Raw genomic sequence first — 12,808 nt, 5'->3', positions numbered from 1 at the left:
TAAATCTCATTTCTTTCCTTCCCCTCTCTCTTTCTGTCTTGCTCTCAGGAACCTAACCCGGAGGACCCCCTGAATAAGGAAGCAGCAGAGGTCCTTCAGAACAACAGACGCCTCTTTGAACAGAATGTGCAGCGATCCATGCGGGGCGGCTACATTGGTTCCACTTACTTCGAGCGATGCCTTAAATAGGGCCCAGAGCGCACAAACTGAAGCCACAGAGAGAGAGAGAGAATCTGACATACTTAAACATATAAACAAACATTAAAATAAACTCGACCGAAACCAGGAGGGCATAGAGTGGATGAGGAGGCATTTCTCAGCACCCCTCAGCATAATGTCACAGGAAGAAATGGAATTGGAATTTTTATTTTAAAAAAAGAGGACTGCTTGATTGTTGTCATAGCTCTAGAGCATGCCAGGAAGTTTGAACTAGATTTTGGCCCCCGACCACTGCCTCCTCCCCCCCCCCCCCACAATTAAACTAATTGTAAATGTATTTCATGAGGAGTGCTGGCGTCTTTGTTAATAAAGGTTTCTTAAATGGCTCTAGAAAACTTTTGGCCCATTGACCCTCTCAGCCACTGCTCCCCACCCATGCCCCCACTGTTCCGTTGCCTCTGCCGACTTTTGTGTAGGTGAAAGCATATGCAGGATGCCATTGCCTCGCTCCAGCAGAGGAGGAAGGTGCCAGATGGATCCGGAGAGAAAGAGACATTTACTCTAATGCTGTGTCCCGCCTGTTTTGAATGTTTGCCTGTTCATTAAGTTGTATAGTTATTTTTTAAAATGAAATGTTCCCTCCCATTTTTATTTGTGCAGTAGGTTATTTCCTTGACCGTGTAGTACATTGTTGCTAAAGGTATAGATTCCTCTCCGTATAAGTGACCACAGGCTACGGGCTCCCATTCTTCCCAGCCAACGTGAGAGCCTTGCTTAGCTTGGTCCAGTGTGTTGTCTTGCCATTACAGCTCATGCAGTGCTGAAGCCATTACGTTCTCCTGTAAATATAACCAGCGTTGAGCCAACTCTCTCCATACGGTGCATGTCTGTGCAGCATGATGCAAAACAGGGGCTGCTCATCAATAACGAGTGCTGATGTAGCTGGATATTTTAGTCATGCTGGTCGTGAATGCACCTGCTTTCATATCACCGAGTTATTCTGATGTTGGTGTGTGCATCTGATCTGTTTTAAACTAGCTCATGGTTCAGTTTTAATTTAAAAGATTCTTACCCAGTCTGTGATGTTTAATTTTTACCTACCGCAGTCTTATCTTGAAAGTAATAAAAAAAACTCAGTTACATCGAAATATCCCATTAAATGTAATTGCTCCTGCCTATTATTCTGCTTATTAATTTAACTCCAACAGCCTAATCAACTAACTTGTGTGCGTTTCTCCCCCTTAACCCCCCCCCCCATTTACCTCCCACTTCCCTTTTGTCTGGCATTGTGCCATAACTGGACCAGGGACATCCCGTTTAGCTCGGGGGGCTCATGCCGTGAACGCAGTTGGGAAGAAAGTCATAGTTGGATTGAAAGCCCCGGTTTCTGTTTGGAGGAGTTAGGGATGCAAGTGGAGGAGGAGAGAAATCAGTCAGGCTTCCCAAAGGACACAGGTGGTGTCACTCGCCCACCAGGTTGAAAGGCGATGTTCAATCAGCAAATTTGGGAACTGTGCTGTAGCAAGAAGAGCAAAAGCCATTGAGGCATGGCAGACTGTTGCAACACCAGTTTTACCCTGGATCTTCTCAACAGCACTTACCAAATGAACTGTATGAGTGATGTGAAGCAGGGAGACAGATTAAAACAACTTTATACTTTGCACAATGTCTTCCTCCGCTTGAATTGCTCCATGTCCATAGTGTGACTTTAACCAGAAATTTCTGACTCCCATTACAATTCTGGGTGCTGCCTGAATCTGGAACCCATGTCACATCAGAATAGCCTTGAGTTCTTTTTGCCTTTAGCCTGGAGACCTATTTGCTGCCAAATCTTCCTCCTTGGCTTTCTGTGCATTTGGGCCCTGTACTATTGTTCAGTGTGCTGTTGCAGGAATTCGCCCAAATGCCCAGCAGAGCCCCTGCTTGTCCCGTGTTTTGAGCGTTACTGACAAATCTCAAGGAAGATGTTGATGCATATTGCTGTGGATGTGACTGCTCTTGCTATTCTGTGGTTACAGATTTAATTCTGTTGGGCATTTGATCTTCATCACTCAACCTGAACAGCACGGATCTAGAACAATGTAAAATACCCAATGATCAGCACCAAAGGAATCCACCCCATTGTTTCTCTCCTCCTGAAGGAATCTTGGTTTTCTTATGAAGTTCAGGCCTGTGATCCACTCTATCATGTGTAATGCATGGGGTTATATGTTTATACTGAGGGGGAGAGAGGATCTTTTGTTGTAATGATGCCACATAGGGAGTCTGGTTTATTTTCACGTAATATGAGAAAAATCACATTCTCCAAAACAAAAAAGTATAGATGTATGATTCTTTGGTAAGATTGTACCTCTTTAACTTGTGTTTTTATTCATACCACCTGCACATTGGCACACTATGTTCATGCTTGAGGAGAATGTACTGTATTTCAATTAAAAAAAAATGCAGTTGACTATTCCAGGTTCACTGTTGCAATTTTTAAGGATTTTCAAATTGCTAACACAATAGATTTACAACAGGAGTACTTGTTAACGAAAGTGCTGCTTTGATCCATATCTCTCAGGTAAGGGTAGGGGTATTTAAAATGTCTTTATTTAAGGTACAAGTTCGCCCTCATCTGCAGAAACCTTTTTTATAACCTCTACAATCTGTGTCCTAACTTGCAACAAGTGGAAAAATAACAAGTCTTCTAACAGATAATATTTGGTGTTAGTACATGTACGGAGATGTTAGAATGGATAGCCAGAAGCTTGGCCAAAGTAGAATGGCTTAAAAATGAGTAATGCAGTGGTTTAATTGGGGGGGGGGGAGGTGGAGATGTTGGAAATACAGAGTAAAACCCAGGTAGCTGTAAATTTCATTAGATTAGATGTCAGAATTGCCTGCCATACATGGTTGGAAATTAGTGTAACAGTGAGAAATGGTCTGAAGCTCCTCTTGTGATTAAGGTTTCAATGGATGCTCAGGCAGGAGAAAGTGTAGATTTTTTTGGGGAGGGTGGCTTGTTGGAGAAACAAGACAAAGGAACTCAATAAAAGTTAAGATATTGGCAAGTGTAGGGGAACAGAGATATCTTTGCACACATCCACAGAGAATTGGATAGGAAGGCATACGAAATAATACTGAGGTTTGGAGCATCTCCAAATTCAGTCATGAGCTGTAGAAGATCTAGTCACAGCTATTACAGCATACAATTATGCTCTACATATTAGGGCAAGGAAATGATAGAATCTGAGGAAATACAGAAGTGATTAATGAAAATATTGCCACACAGCTTTGCTGAGTTCACTTAGATTTAAAACGGTTGAAGAATTTTTTGTTATATTATTGTTTATTAGATTAATTTTATTAATAATTAAATTAGAAAGCACTGTATCACTCCTGGGATCTTGCAGGGAGAGAGTAATTTTAATTCAGTTAATAAGTTAAAAGATTAATGAGTCCCAGTAAAATTTCAGGTTACCGTCATGTTCCTTGTGTCTAAACTATGATGAGGAATCTGGGATGTTGGCTACAAGATCAGGCTGTTTGATTAGTTTGTGGGATTGTTCTCCCAACAAGAGAGCAGTGCATGCTTGTGTGTGAGCAGAAATTGCTGAGAGTTATTTTTGTCCTGCTGAATTCTGGTTTTGGGGCTGATAGGCAGAGGATTCTAGTGTGATTGTTATTTGAACCCTGTGCTTTAATGTGAATGATGGCACATTTCAGAGGGCCGTGAAGACTCAGCGATGTTAATTTGGGTCTAGAGTCACAAGCCAGCTGGTGTGAAAAATTAGGGCTTTTTTAAATGGTAGAACAGAGAGACACACCCACAGCACTTAGAGATGTGAGGCATGCACAATTGGAAGGGGTGGGGAGAAGTTTAAAATGTGAGGCAACAAATGCAGTTCTGGTCACCTACCTACAGGAGATATATCAATAAGATTGAAAGAGTCCAGAGAAATTTTACAAGGATGTTGCTGGGACTTGAGGATCTGAGTTATAGGAAAAGGCTGAATAGCTTACAACTTTATTCCCTGGAGTGTAGGAGAAAGAGAGGAGATTTGATAGAGGTATGCAAAATTATGAGGGGTATAGATAGGGTAAATGCAAGCAGGCTTTTTCAACTGAGGTTGGGTGAGACTAGAAGTAGAGTCACAGGATCAGGAAGAAAGGTGAAATGTTTATGGGTACTCCTTCACTCAGGATGGTGAGACTGTGGAGCAAGCTGTCAGCAGAAGTGGATGTGGGTTTCATTGCAACATTTAAGATGAGTACGTGGATTAGAGGGATATGGAGGGTTATGGTCCACGTGAGGGACGATGGGAATAGGCAGAATAACACTTCAGCATGGGCTAGATGGGCCTGTTTCAAAGCTATGAATAAACGTAGCAATAGCTACTTTAGGATTGTTCAACTATTATGGTGGTAGGAGGGGGACTGAGAATAAAATCAAGACTGAGGCGGAACTCCAGGGTTTTGTGCAAGGGAAAAAAGGGGGTAGGAGAACTAGTAGGTGTGTGTGATTAGTAGATGGAACCGAGTAGGGGATAGGAATGAAACTGGGTGAGGGGCAGAGCTGAGAGAAAGAAGTGAGTGGAGTGTGGGTTATCTGAATGTAGAAAATTCAATATTCATACTATTGATTTTTTTTTTGCTTCAGATTCCAACATCTGGATTATTTCCAATGCCTGGTTGACCAAAGATCAGATGGTGGAAAATCTGACCTTCCACTATCCTCCACACTAATCTTCCTCCTGGCATGTATCCTGTACATGGCCAAAGTGCTACACCTCATTCACCTCCTCCCTCACCTGCATTCAGGGACCCAAATAGTCCTTCCAGGTGAGGTAACACTTCACCTCCAAATCTGCTGGGGTTGTCTATTGTATTCGGTGCTCCTGATGCAGCCTCCTCCACATGGGTGAGACTCCTCATAAATTGGCGACCACTTTGTTGAACACTTCCACTCCATCTGCTAAAAGTGTAATTTCCTGGTAGCCGGACACTTCCATTACGATTCCTATTCGCATCCTGATGTGTTGGTCTGTGCCCTCCTCTTGTGCCACAATGAGACAACCCTTAGGGCAAAGGAGCAACACCTTGTATTCTGTTTGGTTATCCTCCGACCTGATGACATGAATATTGATTTCTCCATTGGGTAAAATAAATTCCCTCCTCTCCTCTTCTATTCCCCACTCTGGCCTCTTACATCTTCTCACCTGCCTATCACCTCCCCCGGTGATGCTTCTTTTTAACCTATGTTCCACTCTTCTCTCCTTTCATCTTCAGCCCTTTACCTTTTCCACCCACCTGGCTTCACCTATCACCTTCCAACTGTATTCCTTCCCCTTCCCCCACCTTTTTATTCTGGCATCTTCCCCCGTTCTTTCCAGTGCTGAAGGAGTTTTTTTTTTCATTTCCATAGATGCTGGTTGACCTGTTCAGTTCCTCCTGCATTTTGTGTGTGTTTCTTTGGAATCTCTTGTGCATGGTGGAAGATATGCTAATTTATGCAGAACATCATGTCCTTCGGCCCTTGACATCACTGTTGACCATGGCTATTTAAAATAGCCCCATCTGCCTGCACATGGCCTATATCTGTCCAATCCCTGCCTGTTCTTGTGCCTCTTCAGTGTTGCTATTGGATCTGCTTGCACCATCTCCTCTGGCACAGTGTTCCACTCACCTACTGCTATCCAGGAACCTGCTGAAAACAAACAAAACAAAAAAGCTTTGCAAATCTTTAAAATTGCTCCTTACCTTGAACCCAAGACATCTGGTAAATGTTATCTCCATGCCCACCATCTCCCCTCTCCAGTGTCGGCCCTGATGTACGGCTTAGTTGTGAAAAATAATCTGTTTCGGGTTTAATATTACTGATGTGTTATGGAATTTGTTGTTTTGTGGCAGCAGGATATTGCAATACATAATAAAAACTACAAATTACAATAAGTGGTGCAAAAAGAGACCAAAAACAAGCCAGAGGGGTAGTGTAGATGGGTTCATTGTCCATTCAGAAATCTGATGGCGGAGGGAAAGAAGCCAATCCTGAAATGTTGAGTGTTTGTCTTCGGGCTCCTGTACCTCTTCCTTGATGGTAGCAATGAGCAGTGGGCATATCCTGATTGATGGGGGTCCTTACGATGGATACAGTCGTTTTGAGATGGGAGGAATTCTATTTGTATTAGATGGACTGTTAGCCCAACATCGGTGGTGGGGAAACTGCTAGAGTCAGTTATCAAAGATGTGATAACAGCACATTTGGAAAGCGGTGAAATCATCGGACAAAGTCAGCATAGATTTGTGAAAGGAAAATCATGTCTGACGAATCTCATTGAATCTTTTGAGGATGTAACTAGTAGAGTGGATAGGGGAGAACCAGTGGATGTGGTATATTTGGATTTTCAAAAGGCTTTTGACAAGGTCCCACACAGGAGATTAGTATGCAAACTTAAAGCACACGGTATTGGGAGTAAGGTATTGATGTGGATAGAGAATTGGTTGGCAGACAGGAGGCAAAGAGTGGGAATAAACGGGACCTTTTCAGAATGGCAGGCAGTGACTAGTGGGGTACCGCAAGGCTCAGTGCTGGGACCCCAGTTGTTTACAATATATATTAATGACTTGGATGAGGGAATTAAATGCAGCATCTCCAAGTTTGCGGATGACATGAAGCTGGGCGGCAGTGTTAGCTGTGAGGAGGATGCAGGGTGACTTGGATAGGTTAGGTGAGTGGGCAATTTCATGGCAGATGCAATTTAATGTGGATAAATGTGAAGTTATCCACTTTGGTGGCAAAAACAGGAAAACAGATTATTATCTGAATCGTGGCCGATTAGGAAAAGGGGAGGTGCAACGAGACCTGGGTGTCATTATACACCAGTCATTGAAAGTGGGCATGCAGGTACAGCAGGCGGTGAAAAAGGCGAATGGTATGCTGGCATTTATAGCAAGAGGATTTGAGTACAGGAGCAGGGAAGTACTACTGCAGTCGTACAAGGCCTTGGTGAGACAACACCTGGAGTATTGTGTGCAGTTTTGGTCCCCTAATCTGAGGAAAGACATCCTTGCCATAGAGGGAGTACAAAGAAGGTTCGCCAGATTGATTCCTGGGATGGCAGGACTTTCATATGATGAAAGACTGGATGAACTAGGCTTATACATTGGAATTTAGAAGATTGAGGGGGGATCTGATTGAAACGTATAAAATCCTGAAGGGATTGGACAGGCTAGATGCAGGAAGATTGTTCCTGATGTTGGGGAAGTCCAGAACGAGGGGTCACAGTTTGAGGATAAAGGGAAGCTTTTTAGGACTGAGATTAGGAAAAACTTCTTCACACAGAGAGTGGTGAATCTGTGGAATTGTCTGCCACAGGAAACAGTTGAGGCCAGTTCATTGGCTATATTTAAGAGGGAGTTAGATATGGCCCTTGTGGCTAAAGGGATTGGGGGTATGGAGGGAAGGCTAGTACAGGGTTCTGAGTTGGGTGATCAGCCATGATCATACTGAATGGCGGTGCAGGCTTGAAGGGCCAAATGGCCTACTCCTGCACCTATTTTCTATGTTTCTATGTTACCTCTGTCTATCTCACTACTGTACTTTGTAACTGTAACACTTTTCAAAGTTCAAAGTAAATTTTCTTATCAAAGAAAATACATGTCACCACATACAACCCTGAGACACATTTTCCTGTGGGCATGCTCAGCAAATCTATAGAATAGTAACTGTAAAAGGTCAATGAAAGATCAACCAGAGTGCAGAAGACAACAAACTGTGCAAATGCAAATATAAATAAATAGCAATAAGTGATGAAATCATGACATAATGAGATAGAGTCCTTACAGTGAGATCATTGGTTATGGGAACATCTCAATGAATGAGCAAGTAAGTGTAGTTATCTCCTTTCGTGGAAGAGCCTGATAAATGAGTGGTGGTAACTGTTCTTGAACCTGGTGGCCCAAGTCTTGAGCTGCTCGTTCCTCTTGTGGACTTTAGGAAGGTGCAAATGAACCACCCTCCTGAAAATATATGGCTTCTCCATAGAGAGTGTTAAGTGCACCAAGTTCCTGGGGGTTCACATCATAGATGACCTCACCTGGTCCCTTAATATCACCTCCCTGAACAAGAAGGCACAGCAGCGCCACCACTTCCTAAGCAGATTGAAGCAAGCAAGGCTCCCCACAACCCCATCTTAACTGTGTTTTACAGGAGCACCATTGAGAGCATCCCGACAAGTTGCATCTCCATCTGGTATGGCAGCAGCCAAGCATCAGATCTGAAGTCTCCATAAAGGACTGTGAGAACAGCTGATAGGATCATAAAGGTCTCCCTACCATCCATCGGGGACATTTATCAGGAGCGTTGTGTAGGCAGGGCTCATAGTATTATTGAGGATGCCACCCATCCATCTAGCATCTTCTTTGACTTTCTACCATCAGGCTGCAATGCATAAAAACAAGAATAGTCAGGATAGGAAAGATTCTTCCCCCTGGCCATTAGCTTTTGAGCTCCCAGCTGCATCATATTCAAAAGGTCACTGGTTAATCTGTTCCGTGCCTTAGTGTTTAATTTATGCACATTAGATTATTATTTATGCATGATTCAGATGTAGATTTTATCATTGCCTTCATAAGTTATTGTGTGTTATGTGTACTACTGTGCTTTACACCCTGGTTCAGAGAAACATCATCTCGTGTCTAAGTGCATTATATGGTTATATACATGTATATAGTTAAATGTCAATAAACTTGACTTCTACCTGTTGGCAGCAGCAAGAAAAGAGCATGGCTTGGGTGGTGGCAATCTCTGATGATGAACGCTGCTTTCACGTGGATGTGTTCAATGGCTGAGAGGGCTTTCCCGTGAAGTACTGAGCCGAATCCACTCCCTTTTGTAGGATCTTCTGTTCAAAGGCATTGGTGCTCCCACACCAGGCCGTGAAGCAGCCAGTCAATATACTCTCCACTACACATCTATAGACGTTTGTCAAAGTTTGAGATGCCATGCGGATTCTCCGCAGACTACTAAAGGAAGTAGAGGCAGTGCCGTACTTTCTTTGCAATTGCATTTACGTGCCGGGTCTAGAAGAGGTTACTGAAGTAGTAACATCCTCTCCACTGCTCATCCTCCAATGAGGTCAGGCTCATGGACCTCTGGTGCCCTCTACAATCTATTTATTGGTTTTGCTGACACCGAGTGAGAGGTTGTTGTCACAACACCACTGAGCCAAATCTTCCAGTCTTCCTCCAGTATGCTGATTCATCACCACATTTGATTCGGCCCACAGTGGTGTCATCAGGAAACTTGAATATGGTGTTGGAACTGTGCTTAGCTACGCACTCATAAGTGTAAAGCAAGTAGAGCTTTTAAGTTCAAAGTAAATGTATTATCAAACTACATATATGTCACCATATACCTGAATTCATTTTCTTGTGGGCATTCACAGTAGGAAAAGGAATACAATAGAATCAATGAAAAATTACACACAAAGACTGACAGACAACCAATGTGCAAAAGACAAACTTTAAAAATACCAAAAGATAGATAGATGGACAATTAATACTGAAAACATGAGTTGGCTTGTCCTTAAAAGTGAGTCCCTAGGTTGTGGAATCCATTCAGTATTGAAATGAATGAAGTGATCTTGATGGTCAAGGGTAATAACAGTTCCTTGAACCTGGTGGTGTGGAACACAAGGCTCCTGTACCTCCTTCCCGATGGCTGCATCAAGAAGAGACATGGTGTGGATCCTAGATGATGGATGCTGCTTTCTTGTAGTAGTGCTCTTTACAGATGTGCCTAACGGTGGGAAAGGCTTTCCTGTGATGGACCGAGCTATATCTACCATTTTGTTGTAGGCTATTCCATTCTTGGCAGTGGTGTTTCTATATCCGACCATTATGCAACCTGTTAGGATACTCACCACTGACAAACCTCTATAGATGCACAAAGTTTTTGAAGACATGCTGAATCTGTGCAAACTTATTTTTCTTTTTCAAAATTTTTATTAATCACTTGCATAGATGAATACAAAATGCATTATGATATTATGGAAACAGAAACAAGATTGAAATGCCCCATAACTATGTATAGTTAATTAACCATAATATTGAAAAGGTATATTTTATTCTAATTTAAAGCAAAATCAAACCCCATAACAAAACAAAGAGAGAAAACAAACAGCTGTTTGGTTAAAAGAAAATAAAAAAATCTGACTTATAGTTGTAAATTCAAATGTATAATAGCCATCATCATTGCTGAACAAGTCGAAAATTGTGAAAGTAGTTCCGAAAAGGTCCCCATAATGTGAGAAAATCTTGTCTTGGTATAGAAATAGAACACCTAATCTTCTCTAGATTTAAACATGACATAACAGCAATCAACCAATGGGCATGAGTAGGTGGAGCAGCATCTTTCCATTTAAGCAACAAAACTCTTCTGGCTAAAAGAGAAGTAAAAGCCAAAATATTCAATCATTCGGCTTAAGAGTAAAATCATTTCCTCTAACAATGCCAAACAAGGCAGTCAGAGGATTGGGTTTAAAGTTTACTTTAAAAAGCTCCGAGAAAGTTTGAAATACTTCTTTCCAAAATTTATCAAGACGCAGGCAGGACCAAAACATGTGAATTAGAAAGGCCTCTTCGACATTACACCTATTACAGTATGGAGAAAAATCTGAGTAAAAATGACAGAGCTTATCTTTAGTCATGTAGGCTCTATGAACCACTTTAAATTGTAAAAGAGAGTGACACATACATAACGAAGAGGTGTGAACAAGTTTAAAAATTTCATTCCAAGTATCCTCATCAATTGAAATCTGTAGGTCTCGTTCCCAGAGGTTTTTACTTTTGTCTAACAGAATGTTTCTCATTGCCAACAACTTACTATAAATATTAGAAATAGATCCATTATGAAAAGGTTTCAAAGTAAGAATTGTATCAATTAAATTCTTATCTGGACATTTAGGAAATGTATGAAGTTGAGAACGCAAGTAGTCTCTAATTTGTAAATATCTAAAAAGGTGAGCTTTACGAGGATTATATTTAACAGATAGTTGATCAAATGAGGAAAGACTATCTTCAATAAACAGATCCTGAAAACATTTAATACCTAGTCTATTCCACTCTTTAAAAACTACATCAGTCAAAGAAGGTTTAAATAAATAATTAGAAAAACAGGGACTAGAGTGTGAAAAACCAAATAACCCAAAGAATTTTGTAAATTGTAACCAAACCCTCAAAGAATGTTTAACTACATAATTATCAGTTAAATTACTTCAGGATAGAGGAATCGAAGAACCAAGAAGAGAAATAATAGAAAATTTACTAACAGAATTAACTTCTGAAGAAATCCAAACTGGACAGTCTTCATGATTAATATAGTATAACCAAAACGTAAGGTAACGCATGTTGACTGCTCGGTTGTAAAACCTAAAATTGGGTAGGGCTAATCCCCCATTTTTTTAGTTTTCTGAAGATGAACTTTATTTAATTGGGGGGTTTTATTCTTCCATAAGTAAGAAGATATAATAGAACTAAAGAGTCAAAAAAGGATTTAGGAATAAAAACAGGTAGGGCTTGAAATAAATATAAAAATTTAGGTGAAATATTCATTTTAATAGAATTAATACATCCAATCAGCGATAAAGAAAGGGGACACCAATTTGATAGTACCTTCTTAACATATTCCAAAAGAGTGATAGAAGTTTTGTTTTAAAAAAATTATAATTCCTAGTAATTGTTATACCCAAATAAATAAATTGATTTCTTGCAATTTTAAAAGGAAGGTCAGAGTTGACTGATACCAAATTATTCAAAGGAAAAGTTCATTCTTATGAAGATTAAGTTCATATCCTGAGAACTGACTAAATTCAGAAAGTAAAGAGAGTATTGAATGTAGAGAGGACTCCACATTAGAGATGTACAGCAAAAGGTCATCAGCATAAAGCGACAGCTTATGAGTGACACCTCTCCTTAAAATACCTGAGATGTCAACGGATTCACGAAATGTGATGGCTAAAGGCTCTAAAGCCAAATCAAAAAGCAAAGGACTCAAAGGACACCCTTGTCTGGTTCCATGTTGGAGATTAAATAGTTTAGAACTCTGAGAGTTAGTAAGAACCTGTGCAGTGGGAGATGAATAAAGTAATTTAATCCATTGAATCAAATTGGACCCAGATTTAAATTTTTCTAATATTTTAAATAAATAATTCCATTCAACCCAGTCAAAGGCTTTCTCAACATCCAAAGAAATCACACATTCTGAAGTTTCTTTAGAGGGAGAATGAATAACATTCAGTAAACGATTCAGTCTGGTCATCAGAGATAATAAAAGGCAGAATGTTTTCCATCCTATGAGCCAAAAGTTTAGATAAAATTTTAGTGTCAACATTAAGTAAAGAAATAGGTCTGTAGGAAGAGCAATCAGTTGGATCTTTATTCTTTTTGAGAATAAGAGAAGTAGAGGCATTGTAAAAAGATTATGGCAACCTAGCTAATTTAAAAGAGTCAGAAAGGACAGAAAGTAAGTGAGGAATAAGCAAAGGAGCAAAAGCCTTGTAGAACTCTTCAGAAAATCTGTCAGGATCGGGAGCCTTCCCCGAACTCAGAGAATGGACAACCCAAGCAATTTCCTCAGGAAAAAAAGGTTGATCTAACCATTTTCGAT

At 40.7% G+C, this 12,808-nt stretch overlaps 1 protein-coding gene across 2 annotated transcripts in view; it reads left to right on the top strand.

Annotated features, from left to right (window-relative positions):
- The window catches only part of ube2m (ubiquitin conjugating enzyme E2 M), a 53,409-nt gene extending 50,793 nt beyond the window's left edge, over positions 1-2,616 (top strand). For both annotated transcript variants that reach the window (XM_063062469.1, XM_063062470.1), the window contains exon 6: positions 49-2,616. In XM_063062469.1, coding sequence (XP_062918539.1) covers positions 49-189 — 141 coding nt within the window. In that variant the 3' untranslated portion in view covers positions 190-2,616. The remainder of the gene's footprint in view (positions 1-48) is intronic.
- Positions 2,617-12,808: the final 10,192 nt, after the last annotated feature.

Source organism: Mobula hypostoma, chromosome 11 (genome assembly GCF_963921235.1).
Source record: "Mobula hypostoma chromosome 11, sMobHyp1.1, whole genome shotgun sequence".
Lineage (NCBI taxonomy): Eukaryota > Metazoa > Chordata > Chondrichthyes > Myliobatiformes > Myliobatidae > Mobula > Mobula hypostoma.
The sequence above is the reverse complement of the archived record's forward strand: the minus strand, read 5'-3'. Positions and strand labels throughout refer to the sequence as shown.